We start from the raw sequence: 19,173 nt of genomic DNA, 5'->3' as shown, positions 1-19,173 counted from the left end.
ATAAAATTTGTCTTAAGTCAAACTTAAGACAAACTATTTTTCACGGAAAAACCCATAGGCGGAAGCAAGTTTTATTTTTCTATCTTTTTCTTTTCTTTTTGAGAAGCACATATATGTGTCTGCACGAGATATTAGGGTCCTTGTGGCGAACTAAAGCGTTTGATCGGTCTCTCTCCCTCTTGGCCGATCGCTAGATATCAGGGTTCCTGTTTTTACTCCAGATAGTATGATATAAGATTTGTCTTAAGTTAAACTTCCTAAAGTTAGATCAAATTTGTAAGGAAAGTTGTCAACATTCACACTACCAAATCAATGTCATTCGATGTATCATAGATTTAACTTTCATATTGTATATCTTTAGTGTTTTAGATAGATATTGTTATTTTTCTAAATATAAACTTGATCAGACTTTACGAATTTGACTTTAAACAAAACTTACAGACAGAGTAAAAAGAAATGGAAGGAGTGTCACAAAGGACACAACAACTCAAAATTCTGGTATACAAGCATTAAAGCACGTACAACCGGAACAACAGAGTATATTAATCTCTCTCTAGCTAGTGCCAACCGGCCACGGCCAGACGGCCCAACCCCCACGAACTCGGGCATTTTATTGAACACGTACTACGCACCATGCAGTAGCTTCGGTCACTCGAGGATGGAAAGTAAACTAAAGTTAATTAATAAGCACCGGCCGGCCGGCGGGGCGATGGACGACGGAGAGACGGATCATGCGGCGGTGACGGCCATCTTCATGCCGGCCTGGCAGTGGCCGGGGACGCTGCAGATGAAGTAGTTGGTGCCGCGGGCGAGCGTGACGCGGTCGCTGCCGGAGTTGTACGTCCGGCCGCCCCTCGCCGCGCTGCACGACTTGTACCCCGCCGCGTTCACCGCCACCACGTTGTGCGCCCCGCGCCCGTACTTGAACACTGCACGCAGGTACAAACACCATGCCACAGTCAGTAAAGTTAGCACAAAAATGCACAGCAGCAGGACTGCGGCAGCAATTAATCCTTTGGTGCGCAAAACTGGTGTGGCGTTTCCCGACTCGTCGCAGTGAAAAGTCACTCTTTTTCACAGCAGTGGAGCACTGAGGCGCGCATGCGTCTCTTGGCAGGGACAGCGACCCAGCAAGCATGCACGACCCACAGTGCACGACGTACTCTTGCCACAGACATGTTACGTCTGCTCTACTGAGGGCAACGGGACCCTAGCTATGCTTGCCGTGATCGAGCTCGTAGCGTAGTACGAGACGAGAGCGAAGCAAAAACTCGGAGGCTGGAAGAAAGTGTAATTAAGGTGGCACGCATGGGAGGGAGGGCGAGCACTCACGCAGCACGTCGCCGGCGCGGAAGCGCTTGCCCCTGGGCCAGCCGCCGGAGCTGAGGGCCCAGCCGGCGCGGTCGCCGACGGTGTACACCTTGGACTCGGCGAAGTCGCCGTGGAGGAGCACGCAGAGGAGGAGCAGCGCGAGCACGGCGGTCGCACCGCCGCTTCCCTGCGCCATGGCTAGCTACTGAGCAGCTCGGGAAGGGAGGTGCAGGAGCAGAGGAAGTGAAGACTAGGAGGAGTGGAGGCTTGGGTGTGTGATGGTGCTCGGGGCCTCCTTTTATAGCCGGCCGTGTCCGCGGCCGCCGTGCCAGCGCATGGCGAAGACTGAGAGGCCAAGAGTGTGGCTGCTACCACACGGGTTGCCATACCGGCGCGGCGCGTGTGAACGTCGAGCCATCGTGGTGCAGTGCCGGTGTGAGTCCTAGGGTAGAGCACTAGAGCCCACACCGGGCATAGCTTCCTTGCTGGGAAAGTTGGTGGTCGTAGAGGAATTTACTTCGGTTGAAACCGGCCAACCACCCCAACATGGAGGTGGCCATACCTTACTATAGTTCACTAGCAGGGGCAATGGATTGTGAAGTTAGTCAAGCGAGCGTGGAAAGCGGTGAGTGAACGCTGCTGCCGAACGCTGATCGATGGGAGAGGAGAGGAGGACGGAGACCCGGTCGACGGGGAGCTAGCTAAGCTAAGCTAGGGGACGCCGAGCTGTTTCGCTGTCTGTCGGAGGCCGTCCGGTACGCTTCCATTTCGATCATGCGTGCATGCTTCGACCTTCGAGTTAGGTCAAGTGGATTCAAGTGGTTAGGTCAAGTGGATTCGGTGAGTTGAACCGGGAGGGGAGGTCAGTCATCCTTAATCTCAGGGTTGAACGTAGACACACTTACTGCATGCAGTTGTGTTCAAGCTAGAGCTATGGCATGCACAGTTAAATGTAAGTGAATGTTTTTTCTTGCACTGCAGCACGCATGCAGCTAGAGGTAGGCATGTGAAGTACTCCCACCGTCCCAAAATTCTTGTCTTAGATTTGTCTAAATATGAATGTATCAAGTCATGTTTTAATATTAGATACCTCCGTATCTAAATAAATTTAAGACAAGAATTTTGTGACGGATGGAGTACTCCGTACTGGTGCGCCAGAAACACAGCAAGAGCTCAATGCGGAATTAAAAGCTCCGCATCAGTCATCACGTTCGCCAACTACTGCGACTTGCTTTCAACATACTCCTCCTTCCACAAACCTAATTTTGTTCTCCACGTTCGCAAGAGTATTTTTCTTGCAAGTACTCCCAGCACTTCCGTTTTCGTGGTCATTGGAGTGCGAAGGCGCCGAAGAAATCGCGCATGCAAGCCCGGCCTGGGTCAACCCGTACGTGTCCCCGCGGTCTCTCTAGTAGCTATGAGTTTCGTCAATTTTCAAATCACAATGGAGGCAAGCGGTTTGGGCGCACTTCCATAACGTACGCCAGCGGCGTATCTATGGTTGAATGTTTGGCTCCAGAAAACGAGAGAGAGAAAAAAGAGATCAGAAAGCAAGTCATGTGATCATGTCTGAATTTTGGGGTTCTGTCTGAAGCAGCTACGCGTAAGAACCGAACCATGTTCAGGAATTTCGTAAAAGCGCACTCGGGTAAGGTAGACGGTAGTAAGAGCAATGGGGCCCGGAGTCGCCGGCGCCGACCTGATGTCTGACAAAACAATGGACACGACAAGAAGATTGCGTCTGGGTTTTACACCGTTCAGGTCCACATTGCACAAGTTGAATTCAAACTTCTGTACATGTCGATCAACTGTGTTTCAGAACTTGAATATTACTCCTACATAGGATGCCTGAGTGCCTTTGTTTTTCAGGCATATAAATGCCTGGCTGCCTTTCTTACAGAAAGATGCGCAAGTTTTTGCATATTGTAGACACAAATATTTTTCTTTTTGAAACCGAAGTCTTTAGGCTCAATCTACTAATTAAGCACACAAGATAGTTGTCTGGTTAATTAACGTAAAGATTGGTGTAAATCATCACAAGACTGGGCACACACAAGATACATCACACACACACACACAACTGTGAAGAAAACCTCGCCGAGGTTGCACATTGACACAATGTCATCGTCATCACTTCTCCTCGAGCAAGCGGCTCCGACTTCACCGCACGCGATCGTGGACTATGCCCACAAAAGAAAGGTGGTGGGAAGCCATATGAAGAGCCATGGCAAACAATCAGTCACCAGTGTCGGTGACAAGACATCTTCGATTCTGACAGTGAGCTACGAAGGAAAACTATGTCAAGCTGGTGCCATGAAAGATCACACATCACCATCGCCACCTACACCCCATGGCCGCAGCTCCGACATGTCCAGGGGGGTGTTGCTCGATCGGCTACAGGGTTTTGGGAGCGTGGTGCCAACCCCATGATGGGGTCACGGGTCCGATGATTGTTGAAGATTTGGCTCTCCAAGACGGCGTCCATTTTGCAAAGATCAAAGGCTTCGCTAATGCCGTCATGGATGGACTGCTGGCAGGTTGTTGAATTTTGGAATATACGCCATAATTCGCGTACGGTGGTGGCTCCTATTCTCTTGGAAATAGGGGACTTAGGTCATCCCAATGCAGACCCTCAAATACCCTGCAACCGTTGGGATCGAGCTATCTGAATGCATTCTGCCATCCAAATCGGACCCTGTTTATCCGCGGACACGTCCGCTTGTCCATTTTCCCGCAATCGGGAAGCAAACCTGTCGGAGCATTGCGGGAGTACGGACATCAACATGATGAACTAAAAGCCACCACGTGCCCTTCTCCACTCTTCGTCTGTGCAAGGCCGCTCCTATTCGAATAGTTGACTCATGGGGAGGGGTACAGATCATGGGGGACAACTCTCCGAATCACGAGGAACAAATCTCTCAATCACAGGGAACAACTATTATCAGAAGGAACAATTCACATAGAGAAGGGATTCAAGAGAGTGAGAAACAACTCTCTAAATCACATCAAACAACTCTCACAATCACATGAAACAAATCTTTAAATCACAGGGAACAACTATTACTAGAATCACAGGGAACAATTCACAGGAAGAAGGGATTCAAAAGAGTGAAGAACAACTCTCTTGATCCCCGGGAACAACTATCACAATCACCAGAAACAAATCTCTCAATCACGGGGTAAACTATTATTAGAATCACACGAAACAATTCACAGAGAAGGGATTCAAAAGAGCGAGGAACAACTCTCTGAATCACATGGAACAACTCTTTCAACCATCAGGAATAACTCTCAAAATCCCCAGGAACAAATCTCTCAATCACAAGGAACAATTCACAGAGAGAATGGATTTGGAAGAGTGAGGAATAACTCTCTCAATCGCATGGAATAATTCTCAGAATCACCAGGAAAAAAAATCTCTCAATCACAGGGAACAACTATTATTAGAATCACAAAGAACAATTCACAGAGAGAAGGCATTCAAAAGAGTGAGGAACAACTCTCCCAATCACATGGAACAACTCTCTCAATCGCCAGGAACAACTCTTACAATCTCCAAAAATAAATATCTTAATCACAGGGAACAACTATTATTAGAATCAAAAGGGAAAATTCACAGAAAAGGGATTCAAAAGAGTGAGGAACAAATCTCTCAATCACAAGGAACAACTCTCACAATCACATGAAACAAATCTCTAAATCACAGGGAAGAAATATTACTAGAATCACAAGGAACAATTCACAGAAAGAAGGGATTCAAAAGAGTGAGGAACAACTCTCTCGATCGCCTGGAACAACTATCACAATCACTAGAAACAAATCTCTCAATCACAGGGTATACTATTATTAGAATCACACAGAACAATTCACAGAGAAGGGATTCAAAAGAGCGAGGAACAACTCTCTCAATCACATGGAACAACTCTTTCAATCACCAGGAACAACTCTCACAAGCACCAGAAAAAAATCTCTCAATCACATGGAACAACTATTAGAATCACATGGAACAATTCACAGAGAGAATAGATTCAAAAGAGTGAGGAACAACTCTTTCAATCGCATGGAATAACTCTCACAATCACTAGAAAAAAAATCTCTCAATCACAGGGAAAAACTATTATCAGAATCACAAGGAACAAATCATAGAGAGAAGGGATTCGAAAGAGTGAGGGACAACTCTCTCAATCACATGAAACAACTCTCTCAATCGCCAGGAACAACTTTCACAATCTCCAGAAACAAATTTCTCAATCACAGGGAAACAACTATTATTAGGATCGGAATGGATAATTCGGAGATAAGGAATTCATAAGAGTGAGGAACAAGTGTCCCGATCACCAGGAACAAATCTCTCGATCACATGGAACAATTATTAGAATCACAAGAAACAATTGACATAGAGAATTGATTAAAAAGAGTGAGGAACATCTCTCTCAATCACATGCAACAACTATCACAATCACCATAAACAAATCTCTCAATCACAGGGAACAACTGTTATTAGAATCACAGGGAACAACTGTTATTAGAATCACAAGAAACAATTCACAGAGAGAAGGGATTCAAAAGAGTTAGGGACAGCTCTCTCAATCACATGGAACAACTCTTTCAATCATCAAGAACTAATCTCACAATCATAATGCACAACTCTCAATCCCAAGTTATTATTGTTGTTGTTGTTGTGTGTTTTTACAGAAGCAAGGTAGCAATGTCGGTGTCAAAACTAGTTGATCTCGGGTAGGGGGTCCCGAACTGTGCGTCTGAGGATCGAAGGTAACAAGTGACACAGGGAATACGATGTTTAACCAGGTTCGGGCCCTCTTAATGGAGGTAAAACCCTACGTCCTGCTTGATTGTATTTGATGAGTATAGGGGTTACAAGAGTCGATCTACCTCGAGATCGTAATGGCTAGAACCCTAGATGTCTAGCTTATATGAATTCTGATGCCCTCTACAGACTAAACCCTCCTGTTTATATAAACACCAGAGGGGCCTAGGGTTGTACAGAGTCGGCTTGCAGAATAAGGAAATTATACATCCGGACACCAATCTTGCTATCCACGCATAGGAGAGTCCTATCGGGACATGGGGGAAGGTCTTCTACCTTGTATCTTCACGACTCATCAGTCCGGCCCATATTACACAGCCCAGACACCCGAGGACCCCCTAATCCAGGACTCCCTCAGTAGCCCCTGAACCAGTCTTCAATGACGATATGTTCGGTACACAGCTTGTTTTCGGCATTGCAAGGCCGGTTCCTCCTTCCGAATACTTCAAAGCAATTTTCTGAATAAAAGAACTATATCTGGCTCTGCATGACAGTCAGAACCCTCAACCATGAAGGCAAAAATATTTAATCAAAATAATGCCTGTCAACTAACAAATTTTCGGTGAAACGCCACATCTGGCCTCTTTAACATTTCGAACCATTTTTCGCCTCCCGCTTCGCGTTTCGAGGCGCGGCCTCTAATGACACATCTTGTCAAAACAGAGATCGTGTTCGCTTATCGCGGGATCCTCATCAATATGGGTGTGGATAATCAAACCGTGCCAATCGCATGACCCCTTGGGAACAGGCGAGTTTTAAGGCTCGAGGTGGGGGCGCTTGATATTCACTGCCTATATAAGTGGATAAAGACCCCTCTTTTCCTCCCCACGCCTTCTTCCTTCTCCCGTTTCCCATCCTCAAGCTCCAGCGCCCAAGCTTCAATCTTTCCCACCGCCACCAACCTCTCCAGCCATGTCTGGATCCGGCTCGAAGGGAAGTGGGAGACCTCCTCCATCACGGAGAAAGGACGTCAAGGAGCTCCGGGAGGCGGGGTACCTGTCAGCGGACATCGCACACAGGCCCCCTGCCAAGAAGCAGGTTATCCCAACCCCGGAGCCTGGCAAAAGGGTTGTGTTCATCCCCCACTTCCTCCGTGGACTAGGGTTTTCCCTCCACCCGTTTGTCCGCGGGCTCATGTTCTACTACGGGCTAGATTTCCATGATCTAGCTCCAAATTCTATCCTCAACATATCGGCGTTCATTGTCGTGTGCGAGGCGCTACTCCGCATCCCCCCACACTTCGGCCTATGGCTAAAAGTCTTCAATGTGAAGCTGAAGGTGGTCGATGGGCAGCATGCGGACTGCGGCAGCGCCATGGTGAGCAAGCTCCCCAACACCACATGGCCTAAAGGGGCCTTCGTGAAGACCGTCAAGGTGTGGCAGCAGGAGTGGTTCTACATCACCGAACCCCGCGGCGCCAGTGAAGAAAATATGCCCTAGAGGCAATAATAAAGTTGTTATTTTATATTTCCTTATATCACGGTAAATGTTTATTATTCATGCTAGAATTGTATTGACCGGAAACTTGATACATGTGTGGATACATAGACAAAACACTGTGTCCCTAGTGAGCTTCTACTAGACTAGCTCGTTAATCAAAGATGGTTAAGTTTCCTAACCATAGACATGTGTTGTCATTTGATGAGCATGATCACATCATTAGGAGAATGATGTGATGGACAAGACCCATCCGTTAGCTTAGCATATTAATCGTTAAGTTTTATTGATATTGCTTTCTTCATGTCAAATACATATTCCTTCGACTATGATATTATGCAACTCCCAAATATCGGAGGAATACCTTGTGTGCTATCAAACGTCACAACGTAACTGGGTGATTATAAAGATGCTCTACAGGTATCTCTGATGGTGTTTGTTGGGTTTGCATAGATCGAGATTAGGATTTGTCACTCCAAGTATCGAAGAGGTACCTTAGCCAGGGCCGCGGTATGCTCCTTAGTACGGAGGGAGCGTTCCATGTTTCCATTGACTATGATAACTCCGCGCGGTCCGGGCATCTTGAGCTTTAAGTAAGCATAGTGCGGGACTGCATTGAAGCGGGCGAAGGAAGTTCGTCCGAGCAGTGCGTGATAACCACTGCGAAAGGGGACAATGTCGAAGATCAAGTCTTCGCTTTGGAAGTTATCTGGTGAACCAAAGACTACTTCCAATGTTAAGGAACCCGTGCAGCGGGCCTCGACGCCGGGTATCACTCCTTTAAAGGTGGTGTTACTAGGATTGATTCTTGACGGGTCGATACCCATTTTGCGGACAGTGTCTTGATAAATCAAGTTAAGACTGTTGCCGCCGTCCATAAAGACTTAAGTGAGGTGGAATCCATCGATGATTGGATCGAGGACCAGGGCTGCCAAACCTCCATGACGGATACTGGTCGGGTGGTCCCTACGATCGAAGGTGATCAGACAAGCCGACCAAGGATTGAATTTTGGGGCGACCGATTCTACGGTGTAGACGTCCCTTAGCGCATGTTCACACTCCCTCTTGGGGGATATGAGTGACGTATATCATATTCACTGTTTTTACCCCGAGGGGAATTTCTTCTGCCCCCCTGTGTCCGATGGGCGGGGCTCATCATCATCCTCGCTTGACGACCCTTTTCCCTTATGTTCGGTATTTGACTTACCGGCCTGCTTGAAGACCTAGCAGTTTCTGTTGAAATGATTTGCAGGCTTGTCGGGGGTACCATGAATCTGGCAAGGCCGATCGAGTATTTTGTCTAAATGGATGGGCCATCCCTATTCCTTTTGAATGGCTTCTTCCGCTGACCGGGTTTAGAGCCGCTGAATCCGGCATTGACCGTTGTGTCTTCGATTTCTTCATTGTTGTTCTGACGCTTATGCTTGTTACGTCGCGGCCGTCCGTTGCCATCCCTGGCTTCGGAGGTGCCGGGGTCGCTAGTACTGTTGCTTCTACGAGCTAACCAGTTGTCTTCTCCCGTGCAAAAGCGGGTCATGAGTGTGGTAAGAGCTGCCATAGACTTCAGCTTTTCTTGGCCGAAGTGTCGGGCAAGTCATTCGTCGCGAGCGTTATATTTAAAGGCCGCTAGGGCTTCAACGTCCGGATAGTCGACGATTTGGTTCTTCTTGATTAAGAACCGAGTCCAGAGTTTCCGGGCTGACTCTCCGGGTTGTTGGACTACATGACTAAGGTCATCGGTGTCCGGTGGCCGGACATAAGTACCTTAGAAGTTGTCTCAGAATGCGTCCTCCAAATCTTCCCAGCTGATAATAGAGTTCTTTGGGAGGTTGTTTAGCCAGTGCCGTGCTGATCCTTTTAGCTTTAGGGGGAGGTATTTAATGGCGTGGAAATCGTCACCGTGAGCCATGTGAATATGGAGAAGAAAATCTTCAATCCATACTGCGGGATCTGTCGTTCCATCGTATGCTTCAATGTTTACAGGTTTAAACACTTCTGGAAACTGGTGTTGCATTACCTCATCGGTATAGCATAGGGGGTGTGCGGCGCCTCTGTATCGGGCGATGTCACGACGGAGTTCGGACGACATCGGTTTTCAGCCCGGGTGAGGTTATGCTTATCGCGTCAGGCTTGTTGGGCATCGTCTCGTGTTGGAGCATGCCCCCTTGATCCATAGATTGACCTAGCCTGACCGGCTCTATTGTCCAGGTCGTGGCGTAAGTCATAGGTGTAGCCCGGAGCCGCTACCTCCTTGCCTCGACGGCGAGGTGGTGCGGGCTGGTGTTCGGCATGCGCTATCGTCTTGTCTCACCCACGTGGTGGTCGGTCTGGTTCATTAGTATAATTATATCTTGACGGTATTGTCTCAAGGGTGTCCTCTGAATCCTCATTCCCGACAGGCTTGTCGGGGTTGACTTGTCCCTCCTCCCACTCATCCTGCTCAGACGCAGGCTCGGCGAGGTCTTCGGGATCTTCGGCATCATCCGGAGTGTTATGGTCTCCGGTGCCGGTATTATTGTCCTTTTCGCGACGCGATTTTGAGCAGTGCCACTGACGTCGATGTTTTGGTGGTGCCTCAACGGGCTTGTCCTCGCTTGGATCCTTCACGGCGTCATCATCCTTTTTAGGTGTATCCACCATATACACATCATATGTGGAGGTGGCCATCCAGCGCCCGGTAAATGGCGGGTCTTGGCCTGGTTTGTCTCCGGCATCGTCGTGCATACCGTCGATGTCTTCAGAGGTGTAATCTAGCATGTCGGTTAAGTCTTTGACAGCGGCTATTAAGTGGGTGGTGGGTGGGAAGTAAAATTTCCCGCTCTCAGCCCCTAGTCCGGGCTGGGCGTAGTTCGGAGGTGATGCGTCTATAATGGGGAGAGATCGCATTAAGTCCAGTGCTTCGTTTAAAAGCAAAGGCCGAACGAGGAACTGAGGTCCTGTGAAGCTGGGTGTGGTACATGACACCCGACCATGCTCAATGGGTGCAGATCTTGATAGTTCGGAGCTAGCCTCTAGGGGCGGGTTCGGCTCTCCGATGGTAGGGAGAGTCCTGCTTGATTCCAGGCTTGCCGAAGATAAGGTCGCCTCTAGGTCTCCGGCAAGGAGCTCCATAGTTGAAGAGAGTCCGGTGGGTATAAAATTCCCATCTTCGGATGAGGTGGCCTGCCCTGGATCTGCGGCCAGGGCAGAGATGATAGTTGGTCTTTGAACAGTGCCTGATGATGGATCCGATGGGTTTCCTTCTTGGAAATGGGGAGTAGCGGCCGAGGCCGTGAACCCTTCGAAGATCAAGTCTCCTTGGATATCAGCGACGTAATTCAGGCTCCCGAATCTGATCTGATGACCAGGGGCGTAGCTATCAGTCTGTTCGAGGTGACCAATCGAATTGGCCCACAGAGTGAAGCCGCCAAACACGAAAAGCTGACCAGGGAGAAAACTTTCCTCGGAGACAGCATTGTTGTTGTCAATCGAACGAGCCATCGAACCTTCTGCCGACGACACAGTGGAACTCTCAATGAAAGCACCAATGTCGGTGTCAAAATTGGCCGATCTCGGGTAGGGGGTCCCGAACTGTGCGTCTGAGGATCGAAGGTAACAAGGGACACAGGGAACACGATGTTTACCTAGGTTCGGACCCTCTTAATGGAGGTAAAACTCTACGTCCTGCTTGATTGTATTTGATGAGTATAGGGGTTACAAAAGTCGATCTACCTCGAGATCGTAATGGCTAGAACCCTAAATGTCTAGCTTATATGAATTCAGATGTCCTCTACGGACTAAACCCTTCGGTTTATATAGACACCGGAGGAGCCTAGGGTTGTACAGAGTCGGCTTGCAGAAGAAGGAAATTATACATCCGAACACCAACCTTTCTATCCACGCATAGGAGAGTCTTATCCGGACACGGGAGAAGGTCTTCTACCTTGTATATTCACGACCCATCAGTCCGGCCCATATTACACAGCCCGGACACCAAAGGACCTCCTAAACCAGGACTCCTTGAAGCAAGCTGTGTATTTTGGCGGAATCAAGGTAGCGAGTCGTGTGTTTTGACGGAAGTCACATGAACAAATAAATGCGAGTAATTCTTGTTGAGTTAATTGAGTGGACATTTGAGATATAACGTTGGATGACCGGACATTTGAGATATAACGTTGGATGACCGGACATTTGAGATATAACTTGGGCATCTCATAACGTTTGAGATATAACATTATGGAAGGATAGTGTGTCCGTTTTAGAGGTAGCATATGAGATGCCCTTATCTTCAAATTTTAGTTCTTTTTCTATTCAGCATGTATCTCATTCTCATCCAATCTTCCAGCACACCTGTGCGCCAAACGAGCTTGTTCGTTAGAGGTGACCGAGTTGGCATGATTAAGTACCTCCTTTCCTACACCACAGTCTGATGGCTGACCGTGCTAGGTCTGCTTTTGTTGAATAATAATTTTTTTTTGAGATGAGCTTTTTTTGCATGATTTTGAGATGAGCTTTTGTTGAATAATAAAGAGTCCTAAGTTTGCAAAAAAGAAAATTGTAACGTGCAATGCCTCGAGCCAATCTCACACATCATTCAAGCTACGAGTACGATAGGATTAGTGGCCTCTGCTAAAAGAATGTGCTATACCACGTACAGGCCTCAACTACCACCGAACACACAGGAATCAGTGAGACGCTTCCAGCTCCCTGGCACTAGCGAGCCAGCGCTCCACATAGTTCCACCTCGCTCAACATCCGCGAACGACCAACCACGACCCACGCACGCACGCCACCCCCATAGTACACGTCGATCAGCCGATCTCGACCGCGCACTACCCAGGCCAGCCGGGAGGGTGGTGGAGGCAGGGGGCATGTCAAGTCGAGCCGGATGGCCGTGCCCGCGCGGGTCGCCGGCTCGTCGTCGGCTTTTGTCCATGGAACATGGGGAAGCGGACGCGACGCAATCATGCCACCGCGCAGGCGAGCGAGCCATCGGTAGTGGAGAGGGTTCGGTGTGATCGTGTGTGATGTGACGGTGTGCGTCACCGGGGAAGAGGGGGGTGCACGGAGCGTGCTTGCGAGCGCCCCGATCATCGTACACGTGCGTGATGCTTCGCCAGTTTGCTTGCCGTGGAGCGCGATGCATAGCGATTGAAAACTTGTGTTGGCTACTCCTCCTAGTACGATCGCGTGGGGTTGTTGCGAGTAGGGCCATGCGTCATGAATCAGATCACGCGTCAAAACCTCTGACTGAATCATTAGAAGAAGAGTGATATTCCAACCCACCGGGCACAAATTCTGAACTTAAGATACTGATGATGCTCGTATTTTGTAAATCTATTTTAAGCCTTTCGGCGGTGTGCGTTCAGTGGGAGAAAATGTGACGTCCATGTTGACTTTGTCAATCTCAAGATGATGTGACGGATCAGTCTATTCATATGGGTAGGATATGCGTGCATGTATTCATAGGAATGACTGTATGCACGTATGTATGAGTGTCTGCGTCTGTACTTGTTAATTTTTTTGATCACGTGAGGAAACTCGAGCGCTAGCAAACGTCACTTGTTCGGTTGAGACACGACAAAACTAAGGGCATGAACGCTGACCCAAAAACCACCCGCATACATCCGAACGTAACTGTTCGGACGTGTTTCACCATCCAATGCAGTGTCCCATTCGTTCGCGGACCAGTCCTGACCTCTGTTTTTCAGCAAAGTGGAGGCAGACTCGGGGGCTTTGCAGAGTCCGGATTCCATCCACGTACGACTCCGACACCCGTGGCCCATCCGAGAAAAAAAAACCTCTGGCCCCTTTTCTCCCACTCTCCCCTGCTTCCCCATTTCTTCATCCAGACCCTCATCATCCGCCGCCGACGTTGCCCGGGCATCCTCAAAAGTCCGCAGACCCCATCAACCCGCCTGCCCGCCTTGGACTACGCCGCTGACCACCCAGGATTTTTTAATGTCTTAAGTCTTAACACATACAAAATTAAATGAGCATTTCGTAAAATGTATGAACACTTTTAAAATTATATGATTGTTTTTATATAAAATACATGAGCACTTTTAAAAATTGCACAAACATTTTTATAAAATACATACAAAATTTTCTAGTTGAGCCAGCCTTTTAAAAAATACTTACAATTTTTCAATTCAAGAATAATACATGATCAATCTTTAAAAAGAATAGATGAACAACTTCTGTAAGTACATAAATATTTCCATTTTTACTTGAGTGGATATTTTATAACTAGATGATGCCATGCATAAATAAGGTGGTACAGTAATAACTAAAACTAATGCAAAAGCAAATGTAATAGTATTCTCGTTATACATTTTAATCTAAATACATGAATCATGTGATAAATAATATACAAAAGGAGATTTTTGTTGGGGTTGAAGTTAACGGAATACCATTTGTTTAACAAAAATATGCACGAACTATATAGATTTGCTCGAAGCGTCCAACACGTATATGACCCATGACCACACAAAATTTTTGTTGGCATGCTTACATGGATAAATTATTGCAGAAGATGTAACTTATGATTACATGGGTGACTTGCCCATGTGGCAGGGCTAAATGGAAGGGAAAAAAAATAGTGAGGCCACAATTATCGCGATCGATTAAATATGTTGGGGGTGTACCCCGACCGATATAAAATTGGAAAACCATGCATACAAGCTTGGTGTGCCGGCAAAAGCTAAATATCACATATTGCAAGGTCGATGTAGCGCGTGAGAGCTATATCGGTATAGCTCTCATACCGCCCGAAGGTTTTCTTTCCCTGTTGTTTCTGGCCGTCCCACTTGGGTACTATTTTTTCGTTCGTTTGCTTGTATTATCTCGATCGATCGTGTGTTGTTCATTGTTTGGTCAATTTTCTTCTGCTTCTTTTTGCTGTCTTCTTTTGGTTTTCTTTGGTTTTTTCTGTTTTCTTTGCCGCTTTCACCGGTATTCTCGGTTTTCATCGGGGTTTTCTCTATTCTTTCTTTTATTCTACGATTTCTTTGGTTCTTTGTTTCTTTCTAGGTTTTCACTGTTTTTTTCATACTTTTTTGTATCTTTGGTTTTTTATTTATTTGTTGGTTTTCTTTGCTTTTCTTTATATTGCTCTTGTTTCTAATCTTTTTGATTGGTTTCCTTTTCTAATTTTATTGTTTCTTTTCCAATTGTCATTGCTTTTCTTTGTTTCTCATTGCTTCTTTATCGCTTTTCATTGGTTACTATTTTTTACACACATGTCTACTTCTTTCATTACACAATGTACATTTTAAGCATGCACTTCAAATATTTTGTTCATACATGCTAATTTTTAAACAATACTTGAAGCACTTTTTTCATATTAAATACATGTTTTGTACACCTTTTTTAATACATGCTCAACATTTTTAAAAATACACGGTGACCATTGTTTATGCCAATAAAAATTTGTTCATACACAATGTACATTTTTTGTATACATCAGAAACATTTATATACACATATTTAACATTTTGTAAATATATGTTTATACTTATAAATTTTAATGTATGTTACTCATTTTCGTATGCAGTACGAACATTTTCTATATAGGTTTATAATTTTTTTTAAATTCATGGTTAACACTTTTCAAAAACATATTCTGAGATCTTTCTTTGTACATATTTTACATTTTTGTATACAGTGGGAATATTTTTTATACTTATTTAAAAAATTCAAATACATGTTTAACATTTTTTAAGTTATCTTTTTTATGTTCACTTTTTCAAACAGATTTCACATTTTCTGTATATTCATGATTTGTTTTGTGTTATACATGTTTAAAATTTTCCAAATACATAATTACATTTTTTCAGACATATATTTTGATGTCTACTTTTCTAGACAGATTGCACATTTTTCGTATGCATCAGAAACATTTTCTTATATATGTTTAACATTTAGCATCTAAATGATTAACATTTTTGTAATAAAATTACAATTTCTAAATATATTCATTTTAATAATTAACGAAAATAAGGAAATATAAATTAGCGTGAGGTCGAGCTCGCGCACGGGCGAGGGTGTTGCTTCTGCCTAGAGCCGTCCTCCTGAAGTGAAGATGCCATAAGTAGGCCATGGGCATCAGACACAGGTCTTCCCGGGCCGAGGGCCTACTAGCTAATCTGTTTTCCGTAAACAAGCAGGTTTTTCTTCGAGAGCCTGTCTCCTTTTTATTTTACTTTCTCCTTTGTTTCTTTAATAATTTCTAGTAATTTTTATTATCTTTCCTTATTAATTTGTACAATTTTGTTTCAGTTTTAACTATTTTATCCATGGAGACTTTAAAAAATGTCCACAGTGTATGGTCCATTGTATATTTAAAAACAATCATTGTGTTTATCCGAAAATTTTCAACATGCATTTGGATGATGTTTATCGCATAAAAAAATAACTGTCAAGGTTGTTATAAATATTCTCCGCATATTTCAAAACAATTCAAAATCTTTAAATTTTTATAAGATATATATTCAAAAAGTTCATGGGGTATTTACAAAATGATGTTATGTATGTAAAAATATTGATCACACATTTAACAAATATATAGAGTGTATTAATAAATTGGTATTATGGTGTTTTAAAATAATTATTGCAAATGTAATAATGATTGATATACTTTTAAATACACAATTAACTATTTTATGACTGTGGAATAGTTTTTTTTCAAATTAGTAATATGTGTACATTTAGAATTATATTGGAATATTCTGCAGCAGTCAGAAATCTTTGTTTTAATACATGATGATTTTCTTAGTAGTGTTGAAATTTTTGTAAATGATGTTAAATTTTTCTACAATATACATGGACACCTTTAAAAACAGACACTGAATATTTTGTCTAATTCATGACGTGCATTTTTGAATAATGTCAAGCATTTTTCAAAGACATTAGTAACATTTTTCATAATGACTGGGTTGTATTCTTTATTTCCCTACCATACGGTGTGGATAGGACTTATAATTAGTACATGTGAAGCCTCGAAGCCTAATGTGTATGAGCGGCTGTGATATAGGGAGCATCTGAGCACGAGCTTAGAAACTGGGTGATTTGATTAACTCGTTGCCTCTACTTGAGCACGAGCAAAGACAATAATACACGTGTGAATACATACACAAACAGAGTGTCACTAGTATGCCTCTACTTGACTAGTGCTACGTCTTGAGCTTGCGTTGGTTTTCCCCAAAGAGGAAGGGATGATGCAGCAGAGTAGCGTAAGTATTTCCCTCAGTTTTTGAGAACCAATGTATCAATCCAGTAGGAGCCCACTCTCAAGTCCCTCGTACCTGCACAAAGCGATAGCTACTCGCAACCAACGCGATTAGGCGTTGTCAAGCCCTTCAGGGTCACTTACGAGAGTGAGATCTGATAGATAGAATATTTTTGGTATTTTTGATATAAAGATGCAAATTAAAAAGTAAAAGCAAAGTAAATAGCAAAACAATATAAAAGTGATGGAGATTGATATGATGAGAATAGACCCGGGGGCCATAGGTTTCACTAGTGGCTTCTCTCAAGAGCATAAGTTTTCTACGGTGGGTGAACAAATTACTGTTGAGCAATTGACAGAATTGAGCATAGTTATGAGAATATCTAAGCATGATCATGTATATAGGCATCACGTCCGTGACAAGTAGATCGAAACGATTCTGCATCTACTACTATTACTCCACTCATCGACCGCTATCCAGCATGCATCTAGAGTATTAAGTTAAAAACAGAGTAACGCTTTAAGCAAGATGACATGATGTAGAGAGATAAATTCATGCAATATGAAATAAACCCCATCTTGTTATCCTCGATGGCAACGATACAATACGTGTCTTGCTGCCCCTTCTGTCACTGGGAAAGAACACCGCAAGATCGAACCCAAAGCTAAGCACTTCTCCCATGGCAAGAACTACCAATCTAGTTGACCAAACCAAACGGATAATTCTAAGAGACTTGCGAAGGTAACCAATCTTACATAAAAGAATTCAGAGAAGATTCAAATATTGTTCATAGATAGACTTGATCATAAACCCACAATTCATCGGTCTCAACAAACACACCGCAAAAGAAGAAGATTACATCGAATAGATCTCCACAAGAGAGGGGGAGAACATTGTATTGAGATCCAAAAAGAGAGAAGAAGCCATCTAGCTACTAACTATGGACCCGAAGGTCTGAGGTAAACTACTCACACTTCATCGGAGAGGCTATGATGATGTAGAAGCCCTCCGTGATGACGGCCCTCTCCGGCGGAGCTCCGGAACAGGCCCCAAGATGGGATCTCGTGGATACAGAAAGTTGCGGCGGTGGAATTAGCTTTTTGACTCCTGTTCTGATCGTTTGGGGGTACGTGGGTATATATAGGAGGAAGGAGTACGTCGGTGGAGCACCGAGGGGCCCACGAGGCAGGGGGCACGCCTTGTAGGGGGGTGGCGCGCCCCCTACCCTCGTGACCGCCTCCGGTACTTCTTGGAGTAGGGTCCAAGTCTCCTGGGTCTTATCCGAGAAGAAAATCACGTTTCAAAAAGGATTTTTCTGTTTGGACTCCGTTTGATATTCTGTTTCTTCGAAACACTGAAATAGGCAAAAAACAACAATTCTAGGCTGGGCCTCCGGTTAATAGGTTAGTCCCAAAAATAATATAAAAGTGGAAAATAAAGCCCAGTATAGTCCAAAACAGTAGATAATATAGCATATGGAGCAATCAAAAATTATAGATACGTTGGAGACGTATCAACTAGCTCGTTGATCAAAGATGATTATGTTTCCTAACCATAGACATGAGTTGTCATTTGATTAACGGGATCACATCATTAGGAGAATGATGTGATTGACTTGATCCATTCCGTTAGCTTAGCACTTGATCGTTTAGTTTATTGCTATTGCTTTCTTCATGACTTATACATGTTCCTATGACTATGAGATTATGCAACTCCCGTTTATTGAAGGAACACTTTGTGTGCTACCAAACGTCACAACGTAACTGGGTGATTATAAAGGTGCTCTACAAGTGTCTCCAAAGGTACTTGTTGAATTGGTGTATTTCGAGATTAGGATTTGTCACTCCGATTGTCGGAGAGGTATCTCTGGGCCCACTCGGTAATGCACATCACTATAAGCCTTGCAAGCAATGCAACTAATGAGTTAGTTGTGGGATGATGTATTACGGAACGAGTAAAGAGACTTGCCGGTAACAAGATGGAACTAGGTATTGAGATACCGACGATCGAATCATGGGCAAGTAACATACCGATGACAAAGGGAACAACGTATGTTGTTATGCGGTTTGACCGATAAAGATCTTCGTAGAATATGTAGGAGCCAATATGAGCATCCAGGTTCTGCTATTGGTTATTGACCGGAGACGTGTCTCGGTCATGTCTACATAGTTCTCGAACCCGTAGGGTCCGCATGCTTAAAGTTAGATGACGGTTATATTATGAGTTTATATGTTTTGATGTACCGAAGGTAGTTTAGAGTCCCGGATGTGATCACGGACATGACGAGGAGTCTCGAAATGGTCGAGATGTAAAGATCAATATATTGGACGACTATGTTTGGACACCGGAAAGGTTTCGGACATTAATCGGAGTACCGGGGGTTACCAG

General features: G+C 44.7%; 2 protein-coding genes across 2 annotated transcripts in view; one reads left to right on the top strand and one right to left on the bottom strand.

The window, feature by feature from the left end:
• Positions 1-447: 447 nt before the first annotated feature.
• On the bottom strand, positions 448-1,644 carry LOC119286909 (chemocyanin-like). The gene is made up of 2 exons (XM_037566376.1): positions 1,333-1,644; positions 448-929 (listed from the first exon to the last, which is right to left on the bottom strand). The coding sequence occupies exons 1-2, from the start codon at positions 1,505-1,507 to the stop codon at positions 730-732; spliced, it is 375 nt and encodes a 124-aa protein (XP_037422273.1). The 5' UTR covers positions 1,508-1,644; the 3' UTR covers positions 448-729.
• Positions 1,645-7,051: 5,407 nt separating this feature from the next.
• The window catches only part of LOC119283690, a 21,117-nt gene continuing 8,995 nt past the window's right edge, over positions 7,052-19,173 (top strand). The window contains exon 1 of the mRNA XM_037563130.1: positions 7,052-7,177. Within this exon, the coding sequence (XP_037419027.1) occupies positions 7,052-7,177 (126 nt within the window). The remainder of the gene's footprint in view (positions 7,178-19,173) is intronic.

The sequence above is a fragment of the Triticum dicoccoides genome, chromosome 4A (genome assembly GCF_002162155.2).
Source record: "Triticum dicoccoides isolate Atlit2015 ecotype Zavitan chromosome 4A, WEW_v2.0, whole genome shotgun sequence".
Taxonomy (NCBI): domain Eukaryota; kingdom Viridiplantae; phylum Streptophyta; class Magnoliopsida; order Poales; family Poaceae; genus Triticum; species Triticum dicoccoides.
The sequence above is the reverse complement of the archived record's forward strand: the minus strand, read 5'-3'. Positions and strand labels throughout refer to the sequence as shown.

Bases quoted from the DNA above. Each gene is read 5' to 3' on its own strand.
- LOC119286909 (XM_037566376.1), bottom strand. From the start codon at position 1,507: ATGGCGCAGGGAAGCGGCGGTGCGACCGCCGTGCTCGCGCTGCTCCTC. The intron at 930-1,332 runs GTGAGTGCTCGC...ACCTGCGTGCAG, and splicing joins CCGCGCCGGCGACGTGCTGC to TGTTCAAGTACGGGCGCGGG.